The sequence below is a fragment of the Culicoides brevitarsis genome, chromosome 3 (genome assembly GCF_036172545.1).
Source record: "Culicoides brevitarsis isolate CSIRO-B50_1 chromosome 3, AGI_CSIRO_Cbre_v1, whole genome shotgun sequence".
Lineage (NCBI taxonomy): Eukaryota > Metazoa > Arthropoda > Insecta > Diptera > Ceratopogonidae > Culicoides > Culicoides brevitarsis.
In genome coordinates, this window is record NC_087087.1 from 333,624 (window position 1) to 350,459 (window position 16,836).

Below are 16,836 nucleotides of genomic sequence, written 5' to 3' on the forward strand. Positions count from 1 at the left end.
GAATGTTCGGCATTATGCTCTTTTGTTGATGTTATCTCTATGTAACGTTTTTTCTATAGCTTCAAAATTATAAAATTCTTATAAATTTCTTATCATCTTGAATGACACTTATTAACTAATGTTGATATTTTGTCAAATTCATCATAAATATTTGAGGATTTTAAAATTATTGCCTTTAACTAATATTTGTGTAAAACATTTGTATAATAATTTATAACGTTCCTCTTTTATAAGGTTTTATTTGTATGTGTGTACGATATAAATAGAGCATACGAGTCGAATGTAAACGTTTCCATAGCAAACAACGTGTTTCGTACAACATACGAATCATATTTCGCAAGCGCATGTCGCATCAAAGACAACAAATACTTTTGTCAAACCGTTGTTCGTTATCGCTTCTCGGCCTAACGGCTAAGATCAAAGTGTAGTATCTGTTCTTTTCAGTTTAACATCTGAAATAGGCACATAGTGCCTAAGAATGTTAACTTGATTTTTGCAACAAGACGAGTGGATCAGAAGCTTGCTTCGCCCTTGTCACGGGTTGGCTTGCCATTGCAGTACAGGCAAGATCGGCCCAATAATAAAACAAACACTCAAAATAAAAACTTTATTCTAAGTATAACTATCTGTTAGACTTGTTGTTTTACTGCGATTTTATTTAACAATTTTTTGATGTAACATTAAAGTTGTTTTCTTGTCGATTTATTTCATTTTAAAAAATATTTAGGTAATGTTCATTTTAGGTTTTACGTTTGACAAAAAAAAAAGATAATTTTTTTTTCTTCCAAATTTTTTTTCGAACACACGTTTACACTTGTGCATCAAAAAAATTTTCTCTTCGTAAAACGCCTTCTCATGAAACTTACCCTGAACAATGTTTTTCATAAGAAAAAATTTTTTTTGAAAATTTGAAAAAAAATTTTCTTTTCGTAAAACGCCTTCTCATAAAACTTACCCTGAACAATGTTTTTCAAAAAAAAGATTTAAAATTTTCAAAAAAAAAATTTTTGAAAATTTGAAAAAAAAATTTTTTCTCTTCGTAAAAATTTTCTCATGAAACTTTCCCTGAACAATGTTTTTCATCAAAAAAAAAAAAAAAAAAAAAAATTAAAATTTTCAAAAAAAAAATTTTTTTTTTTGATGAAAAACATTGTTTAGGGTAAGTTTCATGAGAAATTTAAAATTTTCAAAAAAAATTTTTTTTTTTTTGATGAAAAACATTGTTCAGGGCAAGTTTCATGGAAAGGCATTTGACAAAAAGATACATTTTTTAGAAATCTTTCATAACAGATAGAAGTAAAGTTTTTATTTTTTGTGTTTGTTTTATTATTGGGCCGATCTTGCCTGTACTGCAATGGCAAGCCAACCCGTGACAAGGGCGAAGCAAGCTTCTGATCCACTCGTCTTGTTGCAAAAATCAAGTTAACATTCTTAGGCACTATGTGCCTATTTCAGATGTTAAACTGAAAAGAACAGATACTACACTTTGATCTTAGCCGTTAGGCCGAGAAGCGATAACGAACAAAAGTTCGACAAAAGTATTTGTTTTCTTTGATGCGACATGCGTTTGCGAAATATGATTCGTATATTGTACGAAACAAGGGGTTTTTTTTATGGAAACGTTTACATTTGACACGTACGTTCTATTTGTATCGTACACACGTACAAATAAAACCTTACAAATATGAGATCCTTATAAATTACTCTGTTTTAATACAATATTCAGTACAAATAAACAAGAATCAAATCTAAAGGAATGAAATTAAATTTATTTATTTTTTGCGATTCCTCGAATACAATTGACAATGACCTGATTTGCGTTCGTTGATAACTTCCGTTAAAGTTTTAAATAATCATGAAACATTAATCGTTCAAATATTTAGAGTAGACTCACTAAAATAGTTAATTAGCTTAGGGATTTCCCGTAAATTTCGTAATGAACAATACAGTTCCGTTGACCATAAATGACAAAAAAAAAAATTACATAAGACGTCATCACATTCAACAAGATTCACTTTTTTATGTTCCGTTGAATAACTTGTATAATAATAAAAAAAAAGAATGCACAAAAAATTTACTTAATTCATTCATTCATGAAAGACAGTGAAAAACTGAAACAAAGCAAAGCGGATCATGTCGATGTAAACAAATTAATATTCGTTAGCGTATTGTTCGGGCTTAGTCATATCAAGAATCGCACATTTGAACATTCATTAGCATTGACCTCCCCATACAAACCTCTTTCGACTCATGATTTGATACGTGCAGTGTGTATGTCTGCTAACCATGCGTTGAGTTACTGTTGCAAAATATAATTAAATCTTGTTTTTTCATTACTGTTGATTTAGTCGTATTACTGCTTTTGAAAGGGACAGAAGTTGATAATTTTATTTTTTATTAAGTTACGAAAAAAATATTAAATTATTGTTCAGTCAGTGATTCGAAGAAAAGAGCGTCAAAACACAAGGACTGTCCTACTTTGGTGAATTTAATTGAAAAAGTTGAGGAATTTGTCGATCAGATGGTTGTTATAATGTCTTTTAAGCGTTACCTGTTTAGCGTGGGATTATTAGCGATAGTATGTTTAGATGTTTCTTTGGTTCATGCACAAAGCAATGGAGACTTTTGGTGGTTAAACAAGAAATTGGTAAATAGCGCGAAAAATGCACGTGAAACAAATCCTCCATCTGCGCGAGTTATCAACGTTGCTCCGACAATAAATGAAGAAATAAGGGTAAAATACATTTAAATGGAAAATTTTACAAATGTATCATTTTTGTTGCATTATAGCCTGTAACTGAAATTTTGGATGATATTCCGCCTCCTGTTACACGAAGAAATTTCTTCAGTACAACAATTAGACCTAAAACAACAACGTCGACAACAACTCTGAAGCCTCCAACAACAAAAGTTGTTCGTCGCATTCGCCCAAGTCGTAAAGGTTCATTTCGTTTTCCCGATGAAGTAAATGTGACAACAGCAAAAGCTCCTCTTCGTAACGTAGAGTATTTGGAAACGAACAAATTGGAAAGCATTGAACGAAGTCGTCGACCACAAACGTTTTCCATTGATGAAGTTCGAACTGTCGAAACAACAAAAGCTCCTTTGAGGAGTAGAAAACGAGTTCGTTTTCAAGGCAAAAGTACAGATGATGATCAAACGGGAAGTGCAAGTGAAGTTAATTTAGCAACGTACAAAGATCTTTCGCGTTTTTTGACATTCAGTTAAGAGAAGGAGTTCAACTTTAATTTGTTGTTTTATTGTTAATCTAATCCTTTTTTGCCAACTTCACGTCTTAAAACAGATTTTGAGTCTTGATATGATGCAAATATTGACTTAAAAACTGCCATAAGTGACTTTGACGAGAATCCGAAGGCAACAAAGAGATTTTTTTTATATATAAAATAAAAGTTTCCTATCGAGAAAATAGAATTTTAAACTAATTGTTCTGTACTATTTGCAGATAATTCCATTAGTCTCCATGCTGATTTTGGATTTAGGTCGTTTGGATCGCGACACAAAACCCACACATAGTTAACGCGCATCACTTTATCAGGATCTCCTTCGACAACGACGCCCTTACTATCTCGCACACACATAATTTGTTGTGTTTGGAAAGTAATTATTAAAACGGGTCCCTGTTCCATCACTTTTCCCATTGCAATATCGACATTTTCGATATCAAGAATTTTGGAATCCAAATAGTAACCGAGTTTTTTCGCCGCCGTTATGGGGGTTGCGATAATGTTGTAAGTGCTCTCGAAACACCAATCTTTAAGAATTTCCAAGTCTCCGCGAATCATTGCTTCCAAAATATTCGGGATAATGTCGTTTTCACAATCTCTCAGAAATTGTTTTTGATCGAAATTCGGGTCGATTTTACAGATTTCCGTTAAGGTTTCAGAGAGTTCCGTTTTCGAGAAAAGTCCTCCGAAAATGTCAGTAATTTTGTCTGTGAGTAAACGTGATGCTCGAATTGCAGGATTCTCACTTTCGTCATATTTCATCTTCCAACTCAGCACTTTGTTCACATATTGGTTGTTATTCCTGAAATCCTCCCATGCTTGATAGAATTTTGAGTCTTTGTGTAATTCGACGCCCATGGCTTCGGTATTTGCTTCAAACACTTTGCTACTTTCGTCAAACATCACTTCAACGCGTTTTCGTAGTTTTGCCGGGCTAACATATACACGTCCTTCGATTCCTGTATTTCCGCCAATTTCCTTCTTAACAGTTGCAGCTGCTTGTGACGCAGCTTTAAAAGCTTCCGAAGCGCCAAGTTTTTGTCCCGTTTCGGCAATTTGTTCAGCTGCAGATCGTGCTTGTTTCGAAATGTCATCCGTTATGCCCTTTGCCTTCTTTGCAATTTCTGTTTTTCCAACTTCTTCGAAAACATCTTCAACTTTGTCCTTGATATTGCCCAATTTATCCTTTAATGCATCGCTTGATTTCGCAGCTTCAGCTTCGACTGTGTTGAATTTTTGACGAGCAGCTTTCAGAGCATCGGATTCTTCGAGTTTTTGTGCCTCTTCGCGGAATTTCTTTAGATTCTCCTTCATTTCTTTGTTCTTTTGCATCTCGTCTTTGATGTTGTCGATGACTTGAGCAAAGAATCCGGGGCGTCTCCCTGAATAATTCTACAATTGAAAAAAATAATTAATTTTGAATTTTTTTTCATTATTCTTACGAAATTACTTGACATTGTATCCTCCAACTTTGTGATGCATTAAGAATTTGAGATGAACGAGGCACAATTGCCGGTAAACGAAGCGCTATTCTTTGCTGCAACAAAAGAAAAACAAATAGAGTTTCAGAAAGAAATTCAGCAAAAAGGATGATATAATACACAAATATAACCTTCAACTACAAATAATCGAATTCCTGCAATGACGTGTATTTATCACGCACCATCCTCAACTTTTACATAACACTTACCATTTTCAGGTCACTTTCTCAACGGATTTCAGAAGGTTTTTCGTAAAACAACAAAAATAAAGATGAAAATTTATGAGCTCATTGCTCGGCATGGAAAGCGATTCAGTGTGAAATCCAATGGATTTCCGAGTCGATCGATTTCATTCGTCTCACTCCCAACAGCTGATTCATCAATATCATTCGTCTCACCCAACCATGAGATGATACAAGTTTCTTGTACAAGTCAATTAAGCAAGATTTAAAAAAATCGTTGTTTTTTTTATTTCTTCAAAAATCGATCAGATATCAATGGAAATCAACTTTAGAATGCATATTTATTAACTTTTAGCTTTGAAACCCATCAAAATTTGGTTGAAAAGTGACTTGAGGAAAAAAGTACGATTTTTGCTCCTCATATGATAAAATCGTACTTTTTTTATTTCTTCAAAAATCGATCAGATATCAATTGAAATCAACTTTAGAATGCATATTTATTAACTTTTAGCTTTGAAATCCATCAAAATTTGGTTGAAAAGTGACTTGAGGAAAAAAGTACGATTTTTGCTCCTCATATGATAAAATCGTACTTTTTTTATTTCTTCAAAAATCGATCAGATATCAATTGAAATCAACTTTAGAATGCATATTTATTAACTTTTAGCTTTGAAACCCATCAAAATTTGGTTGAAAAGTGACTTGAGGAAAAAAGTACGATTTTTGCTCCTCATATGATAAAATCGTACTTTTTTTATTTCTTCAAAAATCGATCAGATATCAATTGAAATCAACTTTAGAATGCATATTTATTAACTTTTAGCTTTGAAATCCATCAAAATTTGGTTGAAAAGTGACTTGAGGAAAAAAGTACGATTTTTGCTCCTCATATGATAAAATCGTACTTTTTTTATTTCTTCAAAAATCGATCAGATATCAATTGAAATCAACTTTAGAATGCATATTTATTAACTTTTAGCTTTGAAATCCATCAAAATTTGGTTGAAAAGTGACTTGAGGAAAAAAGTACGATTTTTGCTCCTCATATGATAAAATCGTACTTTTTTTTATTTCTTCAAAAATCGATCAGATATCAATGGAAATCAACTTTAGAATGCATATTTATTAACTTTTAGCTTTGAAACCCATCAAAATTTGGTTGAAAAGTGACTTGAGGAAAAAAGTACGATTTTTGCTCCTCATATGATAAAATCGTACTTTTTTTATTTCTTCAAAAATCGATCAGATATCAATGGAAATCAACTTTAGAATGCATATTTATTAACTTTTAGCTTTGAAACCCATCAAAATTTGGTTGAAAAGTGACTTGAGGAAAAAAGTACGATTTTTGCTCCTCATATGATAAAATCGTACTTTTTTTATTTCTTCAAAAATCGATCAGATATCAATGGAAATCAACTTTAGAATGCATATTTATTAACTTTTAGCTTTGAAACCCATCAAAATTTGGTTGAAAAGTGACTTGAGGAAAAAAGTACGATTTTTGCTCCTCATATGATAAAATCGTACTTTTTTTATTTCTTCAAAAATCGATCAGATATCAATGGAAATCAACTTTAGAATGCATATTTATTAACTTTTAGCTTTGAAACCCATCAAAATTTGGTTGAAAAGTGACTTGAGGAAAAAAGTACGATTTTTGCTCCTCATATGATAAAATCGTACTTTTTTTTATTTCTTCAAAAATCGATCAGATATCAATGGAAATCAACTTTAGAATGCATATTTATTAACTTTTAGCTTTGAAACCCATCAAAATTTGGTTGAAAAGTGACTTGAGGAAAAAAGTACGATTTTTGCTCCTCATATGATAAAATCGTACTTTTTTTATTTCTTCAAAAATCGATCAGATATCAATTGAAATCAACTTTAGAATGCATATTTATTAACTTTTAGCTTTGAAACCCATCAAAATTTGGTTGAAAAGTGACTTGAGGAAAAAAGTACGATTTTTGCTCCTCATATGATAAAATCGTACTTTTTTTATTTCTTCAAAAATCGATCAGATATCAATTGAAATCAACTTTAGAATGCATATTTATTAACTTTTAGCTTTGAAATCCATCAAAATTTGGTTGAAAAGTGACTTGAGGAAAAAAGTACGATTTTTGCTCCTCATATGATAAAATCGTACTTTTTTTTATTTCTTCAAAAATCGATCAGATATCAATGGAAATCAACTTTAGAATGCATATTTATTAACTTTTAGCTTTGAAACCCATCAAAATTTGGTTGAAAAGTGACTTGAGGAAAAAAGTACGATTTTTGCTCCTCATATGATAAAATCGTACTTTTTTTATTTCTTCAAAAATCGATCAGATATCAATGGAAATAGAACTTTAGAATGCTCCTCATATGATAAAATATTTATTAACATTTAGCTTTGAAACCCATCAAAATTTGGTTGAAAAGTGACTTGAGGAAAAAAGTACGATTTTTGCTCCTCATATGATAAAATCGTACTTTTTTTATTTCTTCAAAAATCGATCAGATATCAATGGAAATCAACTTTAGAATGCATATTTATTAACTTTTAGCTTTGAAACCCATCAAAATTTGGTTGAAAAGTGACTTGAGGAAAAAAGTACGATTTTTGCTCCTCATATGATAAAATCGTACTTTTTTTATTTCTTCAAAAATCGATCAGATATCAATTGAAATCAACTTTAGAATGCATATTTATTAACTTTTAGCTTTGAAACCCATCAAAATTTGGTTGAAAAGTGACTTGAGGAAAAAAGTACGATTTTTGCTCCTCATATGATAAAATCGTACTTTTTTTATTTCTTCAAAAATCGATCAGATATCAATGGAAATCAACTTTAGAATGCATATTTATTAACTTTTAGCTTTGAAACCCATCAAAATTTGGTTGAAAAGTGACTTGAGGAAAAAAGTACGATTTTTGCTCCTCATATGATAAAATCGTACTTTTTTTATTTCTTCAAAAATCGATCAGATATCAATGGAAATCAACTTTAGAATGCATATTTATTAACTTTTAGCTTTGAAACCCATCAAAATTTGGTTGAAAAGTGACTTGAGGAAAAAAGTACGATTTTTGCTCCTCATATGATAAAATCGTACTTTTTTTATTTCTTCAAAAATCGATCAGATATCAATGGAAATCAACTTTAGAATGCATATTTATTAACTTTTAGCTTTGAAACCCATCAAAAATTGGTTGAAAAGTGACTTGAGGAAAAAAGTACGATTTTTGCTCCTCATATGATAAAATCGTACTTTTTTTATTTCTTCAAAAATCGATCAGATATCAATGGAAATCAACTTTAGAATGCATATTTATTAACTTTTAGCTTTGAAACCCATCAAAATTTGGTTGAAAAGTGACTTGAGGAAAAAAGTACGATTTTTGCTCCTCATATGATAAAATCGTACTTTTTTTTATTTCTTCAAAAATCGATCAGATATCAATGGAAATCAACTTTAGAATGCATATTTATTAACTTTTAGCTTTGAAACCCATCAAAATTTGGTTGAAAAGTGACTTGAGGAAAAAAGTACGATTTTTGCTCCTCATATGATAAAATCGTACTTTTTTTATTTCTTCAAAAATCGATCAGATATCAATTGAAATCAACTTTAGAATGCATATTTATTAACTTTTAGCTTTGAAACCCATCAAAATTTGGTTGAAAAGTGACTTGAGGAAAAAAGTACGATTTTTGCTCCTCATATGATAAAATCGTACTTTTTTTATTTCTTCAAAAATCGATCAGATATCAATTGAAATCAACTTTAGAATGCATATTTATTAACTTTTAGCTTTGAAATCCATCAAAATTTGGTTGAAAAGTGACTTGAGGAAAAAAGTACGATTTTTGCTCCTCATATGATAAAATCGTACTTTTTTTATTTCTTCAAAAATCGATCAGATATCAATGGAAATCAACTTTAGAATGCATATTTATTAACTTTTAGCTTTGAAACCCATCAAAATTTGGTTGAAAAGTGACTTGAGGAAAAAAGTACGATTTTTGCTCCTCATATGATAAAATCGTACTTTTTTTATTTCTTCAAAAATCGATCAGATATCAATTGAAATCAACTTTAGAATGCATATTTATTAACTTTTAGCTTTGAAACCCATCAAAATTTGGTTGAAAAGTGACTTGAGGAAAAAAGTACGATTTTTGCTCCTCATATGATAAAATCGTACTTTTTTTATTTCTTCAAAAATCGATCAGATATCAATGGAAATCAACTTTAGAATGCATATTTATTAACTTTTAGCTTTGAAACCCATCAAAATTTGGTTGAAAAGTGACTTGAGGAAAAAAGTACGATTTTTGCTCCTCATATGATAAAATCGTACTTTTTTTTATTTCTTCAAAAATCGATCAGATATCAATGGAAATCAACTTTAGAATGCATATTTATTAACTTTTAGCTTTGAAACCCATCAAAATTTGGTTGAAAAGTGACTTGAGGAAAAAAGTACGATTTTTGCTCCTCATATGATAAAATCGTACTTTTTTTATTTCTTCAAAAATCGATCAGATATCAATTGAAATCAACTTTAGAATGCATATTTATTAACTTTTAGCTTTGAAATCCATCAAAATTTGGTTGAAAAGTGACTTGAGGAAAAAAGTACGATTTTTGCTCCTCATATGATAAAATCGTACTTTTTTTATTTCTTCAAAAATCGATCAGATATCAATGGAAATCAACTTTAGAATGCATATTTATTAACTTTTAGCTTTGAAACCCATCAAAATTTGGTTGAAAAGTGACTTGAGGAAAAAAGTACGATTTTTGCTCCTCATATGATAAAATCGTACTTTTTTTATTTCTTCAAAAATCGATCAGATATCAATTGAAATCAACTTTAGAATGCATATTTATTAACTTTTAGCTTTGAAACCCATCAAAATTTGGTTGAAAAGTGACTTGAGGAAAAAAGTACGATTTTTGCTCCTCATATGATAAAATCGTACTTTTTTTATTTCTTCAAAAATCGATCAGATATCAATTGAAATCAACTTTAGAATGCATATTTATTAACTTTTAGCTTTGAAACCCATCAAAATTTGGTTGAAAAGTGACTTGAGGAAAAAAGTACGATTTTTGCTCCTCATATGATAAAATCGTACTTTTTTTATTTCTTCAAAAATCGATCAGATATCAATGGAAATCAACTTTAGAATGCATATTTATTAACTTTTAGCTTTGAAACCCATCAAAATTTGGTTGAAAAGTGACTTGAGGAAAAAAGTACGATTTTTGCTCCTCATATGATAAAATCGTACTTTTTTTATTTCTTCAAAAATCGATCAGATATCAATTGAAATCAACTTTAGAATGCATATTTATTAACTTTTAGCTTTGAAATCCATCAAAATTTGGTTGAAAAGTGACTTGAGGAAAAAAGTACGATTTTTGCTCCTCATATGATAAAATCGTACTTTTTTTATTTCTTCAAAAATCGATCAGATATCAATGGAAATCAACTTTAGAATGCATATTTATTAACTTTTAGCTTTGAAACCCATCAAAATTTGGTTGAAAAGTGACTTGAGGAAAAAAGTACGATTTTTGCTCCTCATATGATAAAATCGTACTTTTTTTTTATTTCTTCAAAAATCGATCAGATATCAATGGAAATCAACTTTAGAATGCATATTTATTAACTTTTAGCTTTGAAACCCATCAAAATTTGGTTGAAAAGTGACTTGAGGAAAAAAGTACGATTTTTGCTCCTCATATGATAAAATCGTACTTTTTTTATTTCTTCAAAAATCGATCAGATATCAATGGAAATCAACTTTAGAATGCATATTTATTAACTTTTAGCTTTGAAACCCATCAAAATTTGGTTGAAAAGTGACTTGAGGAAAAAAGTACGATTTTTGCTCCTCATATGATAAAATCGTACTTTTTTTATTTCTTCAAAAATCGATCAGATATCAATGAAATCAACTTTAGAAATATTTATTAACTTTTAGCTTTGAAACCCATCAAAATTTGGTTGAAAAGTGACTTGAGGAAAAAAGTACGATTTTTGCTCCTCATATGATAAAATCGTACTTTTTTTTATTTCTTCAAAAATCGATCAGATATCAATGGAAATCAACTTTAGAATGCATATTTATTAACTTTTAGCTTTGAAACCCATCAAAATTTGGTTGAAAAGTGACTTGAGGAAAAAAGTACGATTTTTGCTCCTCATATGATAAAATCGTACTTTTTTTATTTCTTCAAAAATCGATCAGATATCAATGGAAATCAACTTTAGAATGCATATTTATTAACTTTTAGCTTTGAAACCCATCAAAATTTGGTTGAAAAGTGACTTGAGGAAAAAAGTACGATTTTTGCTCCTCATATGATAAAATCGTACTTTTTTTATTTCTTCAAAAATCGATCAGATATCAATTGAAATCAACTTTAGAATGCATATTTATTAACTTTTAGCTTTGAAACCCATCAAAATTTGGTTGAAAAGTGACTTGAGGAAAAAAGTACGATTTTTGCTCCTCATATGATAAAATCGTACTTTTTTTATTTCTTCAAAAATCGATCAGATATCAATTGAAATCAACTTTAGAATGCATATTTATTAACTTTTAGCTTTGAAACCCATCAAAATTTGGTTGAAAAGTGACTTGAGGAAAAAAGTACGATTTTTGCTCCTCATATGATAAAATCGTACTTTTTTTTATTTCTTCAAAAATCGATCAGATATCAATGGAAATCAACTTTAGAATGCATATTTATTAACTTTTAGCTTTGAAACCCATCAAAATTTGGTTGAAAAGTAACTTGAGGAAAAAAGTACGATTTTTGCTCCTCATATGATAAAATCGTACTTTTTTTATTTCTTCAAAAATCGATCAGATATCAATTGAAATCAACTTTAGAATGCATATTTATTAACTTTTAGCTTTGAAACCCATCAAAATTTGGTTGAAAAGTGACTTGAGGAAAAAAGTACGATTTTTGCTCCTCATATGATAAAATCGTACTTTTTTTATTTCTTCAAAAATCGATCAGATATCAATTGAAATCAACTTTAGAATGCATATTTATTAACTTTTAGCTTTGAAACCCATCAAAATTTGGTTGAAAAGTGACTTGAGGAAAAAAGTACGATTTTTGCTCCTCATATGATAAAATCGTACTTTTTTTATTTCTTCAAAAATCGATCAGATATCAATTGAAATCAACTTTAGAATGCATATTTATTAACTTTTAGCTTTGAAACCCATCAAAATTTGGTTGAAAAGTGACTTGAGGAAAAAAGTACGATTTTTGCTCCTCATATGATAAAATCGTACTTTTTTTATTTCTTCAAAAATCGATCAGATATCAATTGAAATCAACTTTAGAATGCATATTTATTAACTTTTAGCTTTGAAACCCATCAAAATTTGGTTTTCAACCGTGAGAAAAAAAAAAACGATTTTTGCTCCTCATATGATAAAATCGTAATTTTTTTTATTTCTTCAAAAATCGATCAGATATCAATGGAAATCAACTTTAGAATGCATATTTGAAACCCATCAAAATTTGGTTGAAAAGTGACTTGAGGAAAAAAGTACGATTTTTGCTCCTCATATGATAAAATCGTACTTTTTTTTATTTCTTCAAAAATCGATCAGATATCAATGGAAATCAACTTTAGAATGCATATTTATTAACTTTTAGCTTTGAAACCCATCAAAATTTGGTTGAAAAGTGACTTGAGGAAAAAAGTACGATTTTTGCTCCTCATATGATAAAATCGTACTTTTTTTATTTCTTCAAAAATCGATCAGATATCAATTGAAATCAACTTTAGAATGCATATTTATTAACTTTTAGCTTTGAAACCCCTTCAAAAATTGGTTGAAAAGTGACTTAGGGAAAAAAGTACGATTTTTGCTCCTCATATGGTAAAATCGTACTTTTTTTTATTTCGTATTTTTTTTATTTCAAAAATCGATCAGATATCAATGGAAATCAACTTTAGAATGCATATTTATTAACTTTTAGCTTTGAAACCCATCAAAATTTGGTTGAAAAGTGACTTGAGGAAAAAAGTACGATTTTTGCTCCTCATATGATAAAATCGTACTTTTTTTTATTTCTTCAAAAATCGATCAGATATCAATGGAAATCAACTTTAGAATGCATATTTATTAACTTTTAGCTTTGAAACCCATCAAAATTTGGTTGAAAAGTGACTTGAGGAAAAAAGTACGATTTTTGCTCCTCATATGATAAAATCGTACTTTTTTTATTTCTTCAAAAATCGATCAGATATCAATTGAAATCAACTTTAGAATGCATATTTATTAACTTTTAGCTTTGAAACCCATCAAAATTTGGTTGAAAAGTGACTTGAGGAAAAAAGTACGATTTTTGCTCCTCATATGATAAAATCGTACTTTTTTTATTTCTTCAAAAATCGATCAGATATCAATTGAAATCAACTTTAGAATGCATATTTATTAACTTTTAGCTTTGAAACCCATCAAAATTTGGTTGAAAAGTGACTTGAGGAAAAAAGTACGATTTTTGCTCCTCATATGATAAAATCGTACTTTTTTTATTTCTTCAAAAATCGATCAGATATCAATGGAAATCAACTTTAGAATGCATATTTATTAACTTTTAGCTTTGAAACCCATCAAAATTTGGTTGAAAAGTGACTTGAGGAAAAAAGTACGATTTTTGCTCCTCATATGATAAAATCGTACTTTTTTTATTTCTTCAAAAATCGATCAGATATCAATGGAAAACAACTTTAGAATGCATATTTATTAACTTTTAGCTTTGAAACCCATCAAAATTTGGTTGAAAAGTGACTTGAGGAAAAAAGTACGATTTTTGCTCCTCATATGATAAAATCGTACTTTTTTTATTTCTTCAAAAATCGATCAGATATCAATGGAAATCAACTTTAGAATGCATATTTATTAACTTTTAGCTTTGAAACCCATCAAAATTTGGTTGAAAAGTGACTTGAGGAAAAAAGTACGATTTTTGCTCCTCATATGATAAAATCGTACTTTTTTTATTTCTTCAAAAATCGATCAGATATCAATGGAAATCAACTTTAGAATGCATATTTATTAACTTTTAGCTTTGAAACCCATCAAAATTTGGTTGAAAAGTGACTTGAGGAAAAAAGTACGATTTTTGCTCCTCATATGATAAAATCGTACTTTTTTTATTTCTTCAAAAATCGATCAGATATCAATGGAAATCAACTTTAGAATGCATATTTATTAACTTTTAGCTTTGAAACCCATCAAAATTTGGTTGAAAAGTGACTTGAGGAAAAAAGTACGATTTTTGCTCCTCATATGATAAAATCGTACTTTTTTTTATTTCTTCAAAAATCGATCAGATATCAATGGAAATCAACTTTAGAATGCATATTTATTAACTTTTAGCTTTGAAACCCATCAAAATTTGGTTGAAAAGTGACTTGAGGAAAAAAGTACGATTTTTGCTCCTCATATGATAAAATCGTACTTTTTTTATTTCTTCAAAAATCGATCAGATATCAATGGAAATCAACTTTAGAATGCATATTTATTAACTTTTAGCTTTGAAACCCATCAAAATTTGGTTGAAAAGTGACTTGAGGAAAAAAGTACGATTTTTGCTCCTCATATGATAAAATCGTACTTTTTTTATTTCTTCAAAAATCGATCAGATATCAATGGAAATCAACTTTAGAATGCATATTTATTAACTTTTAGCTTTGAAACCCATCAAAATTTGGTTGAAAAGTGACTTGAGGAAAAAAGTACGATTTTTGCTCCTCATATGATAAAATCGTATTTTTTTTATTTCTTTAAAAATCGATCAGATATCAATGGAAATCAACTTTAGAATGCATATTTATTAACTTTTAGCTTTGAAACCCATCAAAATTTGGTTGAAAAGTGACTTGAGGAAAAAAGTACGATTTTTGCTCCTCATATGATAAAATCGTACTTTTTTTATTTCTTCAAAAATCGATCAGATATCAATGGAAATCAACTTTAGAATGCATATTTATTAACTTTTAGCTTTGAAACCCATCAAAATTTGGTTGAAAAGTGACTTGAGGAAAAAAGTACGATTTTTGCTCCTCATATGATAAAATCGTACTTTTTTTATTTCTTCAAAAATCGATCAGATATCAATGGAAATCAACTTTAGAATGCATATTTATTAACTTTTAGCTTTGAAACCCATCAAAATTTGGTTGAAAAGTGACTTGAGGAAAAAAGTACGATTTTTGCTCCTCATATGATAAAATCGTACTTTTTTTATTTCTTCAAAAATCGATCAGATATCAATGGAAATCAACTTTAGAATGCATATTTATTAACTTTTAGCTTTGAAACCCATCAAAATTTGGTTGAAAAGTGACTTGAGGAAAAAAGTACGATTTTTGCTCCTCATATGATAAAATCGTACTTTTTTTATTTCTTCAAAAATCGATCAGATATCAATGGAAATCAACTTTAGAATGCATATTTATTAACTTTTAGCTTTGAAACCCATCAAAATTTGGTTGAAAAGTGACTTGAGGAAAAAAGTACGATTTTTGCTCCTCATATGATAAAATCGTACTTTTTTTATTTCTTCAAAAATCGATCAGATATCAATGGAAATCAACTTTAGAATGCATATTTATTAACTTTTAGCTTTGAAACCCATCAAAATTTGGTTGAAAAGTGACTTGAGGAAAAAAGTACGATTTTTGCTCCTCATATGATAAAATCGTACTTTTTTTATTTCTTCAAAAATCGATCAGATATCAATGGAAATCAACTTTAGAATGCATATTTATTAACTTTTAGCTTTGAAACCCATCAAAATTTGGTTGAAAAGTGACTTGAGGAAAAAAGTACGATTTTTGCTCCTCATATGATAAAATCGTACTTTTTTTTATTTCTTCAAAAATCGATCAGATATCAATGGAAATCAACTTTAGAATGCATATTTATTAACTTTTAGCTTTGAAACCCATCAAAATTTGGTTGAAAAGTGACTTGAGGAAAAAAGTACGATTTTTGCTCCTCATATGATAAAATCGTACTTTTTTTATTTCTTCAAAAATCGATCAGATATCAATGGAAATCAACTTTAGAATGCATATTTGAAACCCATCTAAATTTGGTTGAAAAGTGACTTGAGGAAAAAAGTACGATTTTTGCTCCTCATATGATAAAATCGTACTTTTTTTATTTCTTCAAAAATCTGGTTGAAAAGTGACTTGAGGAAAAAAGTACGATTTTTGCTCCTCATATGATAAAATCGTACTTTTTTTATTTCTTCAAAAATCGATCAGATATCAATTGAAATCAACTTTAGAATGCATATTTATTAACTTTTAGCTTTGAAACCCATCAAAATTTGGTTGAAAAGTGACTTGAGGAAAAAAGTACGATTTTTGCTCCTCATATGATAAAATCGTACTTTTTTTATTTCTTCAAAAATCGATCAGATATCAATTGAAATCAACTTTAGAATGCATATTTATTAACTTTTAGCTTTGAAACCCATCAAAATTTGGTTGAAAAGTGACTTGAGGAAAAAAGTACGATTTTTGCTCCTCATATGATAAAATCGTACTTTTTTTTATTTCTTCAAAAATCGATCAGATATCAATGGAAATCAACTTTAGAATGCATATTTATTAACTTTTAGCTTTGAAACCCATCAAAATTTGGTTGAAAAGTGACTTGAGGAAAAAAGTACGATTTTTGCTCCTCATATGATAAAATCGTACTTTTTTTATTTCTTCAAAAATCGATCAGATATCAATGGAAATCAACTTTAGAATGCATATTTATTAACTTTTAGCTTTGAAACCCATCAAAATTTGGTTGAAAAGTGACTTGAGGAAAAAAGTACGATTTTTGCTCCTCATATGATAAAATCGTACTTTTTTTATTT

General features: G+C 29.1%; 2 protein-coding genes and 2 non-coding genes across 4 annotated transcripts; 2 read left to right on the forward strand and 2 right to left on the reverse strand.

The window, feature by feature from the left end:
- The first annotated feature begins 391 nt into the window (after positions 1-391).
- On the forward strand, positions 392-583 carry LOC134836199 (U2 spliceosomal RNA). The gene has a single exon (XR_010162264.1). It is a non-coding gene; the product is annotated as a U2 spliceosomal RNA (small nuclear RNA).
- A 741-nt stretch (positions 584-1,324) lies between these two features.
- LOC134836200 (U2 spliceosomal RNA) lies at positions 1,325-1,516 on the reverse strand. Its single transcript, XR_010162265.1, has one exon. It is a non-coding gene; the product is annotated as a U2 spliceosomal RNA (small nuclear RNA).
- Positions 1,517-2,380: 864 nt separating this feature from the next.
- Positions 2,381-4,003, forward strand: LOC134834100 (uncharacterized). Its single transcript, XM_063848646.1, has 2 exons — positions 2,381-2,734; positions 2,791-4,003. Exons 1-2 carry the CDS (start codon positions 2,522-2,524, stop codon positions 3,226-3,228), a joined length of 651 nt encoding a protein of 216 aa, XP_063704716.1. The 5' UTR covers positions 2,381-2,521; the 3' UTR covers positions 3,229-4,003.
- On the reverse strand, positions 3,433-5,049 carry LOC134834099 (mitochondrial import inner membrane translocase subunit TIM44). The gene is made up of 3 exons (XM_063848644.1): positions 4,936-5,049; positions 4,696-4,782; positions 3,433-4,637 (listed from the first exon to the last, which is right to left on the reverse strand). The coding sequence occupies exons 1-3, from the start codon at positions 4,936-4,938 to the stop codon at positions 3,435-3,437; spliced, it is 1,293 nt and encodes a 430-aa protein (XP_063704714.1). The 5' UTR covers positions 4,939-5,049; the 3' UTR covers positions 3,433-3,434.
- Positions 5,050-16,836: the final 11,787 nt, after the last annotated feature.

What these genes read in the sequence shown, in the direction of transcription:
- LOC134834100 (XM_063848646.1), top strand. Translation starts at nt 2,522, where the DNA reads ATGGTTGTTATAATGTCTTTTAAGCGTTACCTGTTTAGCGTGGGATTA. An exon ending in CAATAAATGAAGAAATAAGG is followed by an intron (nt 2,735 to 2,790) that starts GTAAAATACATT and finishes GTTGCATTATAG; the next exon opens with CCTGTAACTGAAATTTTGGA.
- LOC134834099 (XM_063848644.1), bottom strand. An exon ending in GTTGGAGGATACAATGTCAA is followed by an intron (nt 4,638 to 4,695) that starts GTAATTTCGTAA and finishes TTTCAATTGTAG; the next exon opens with AATTATTCAGGGAGACGCCC.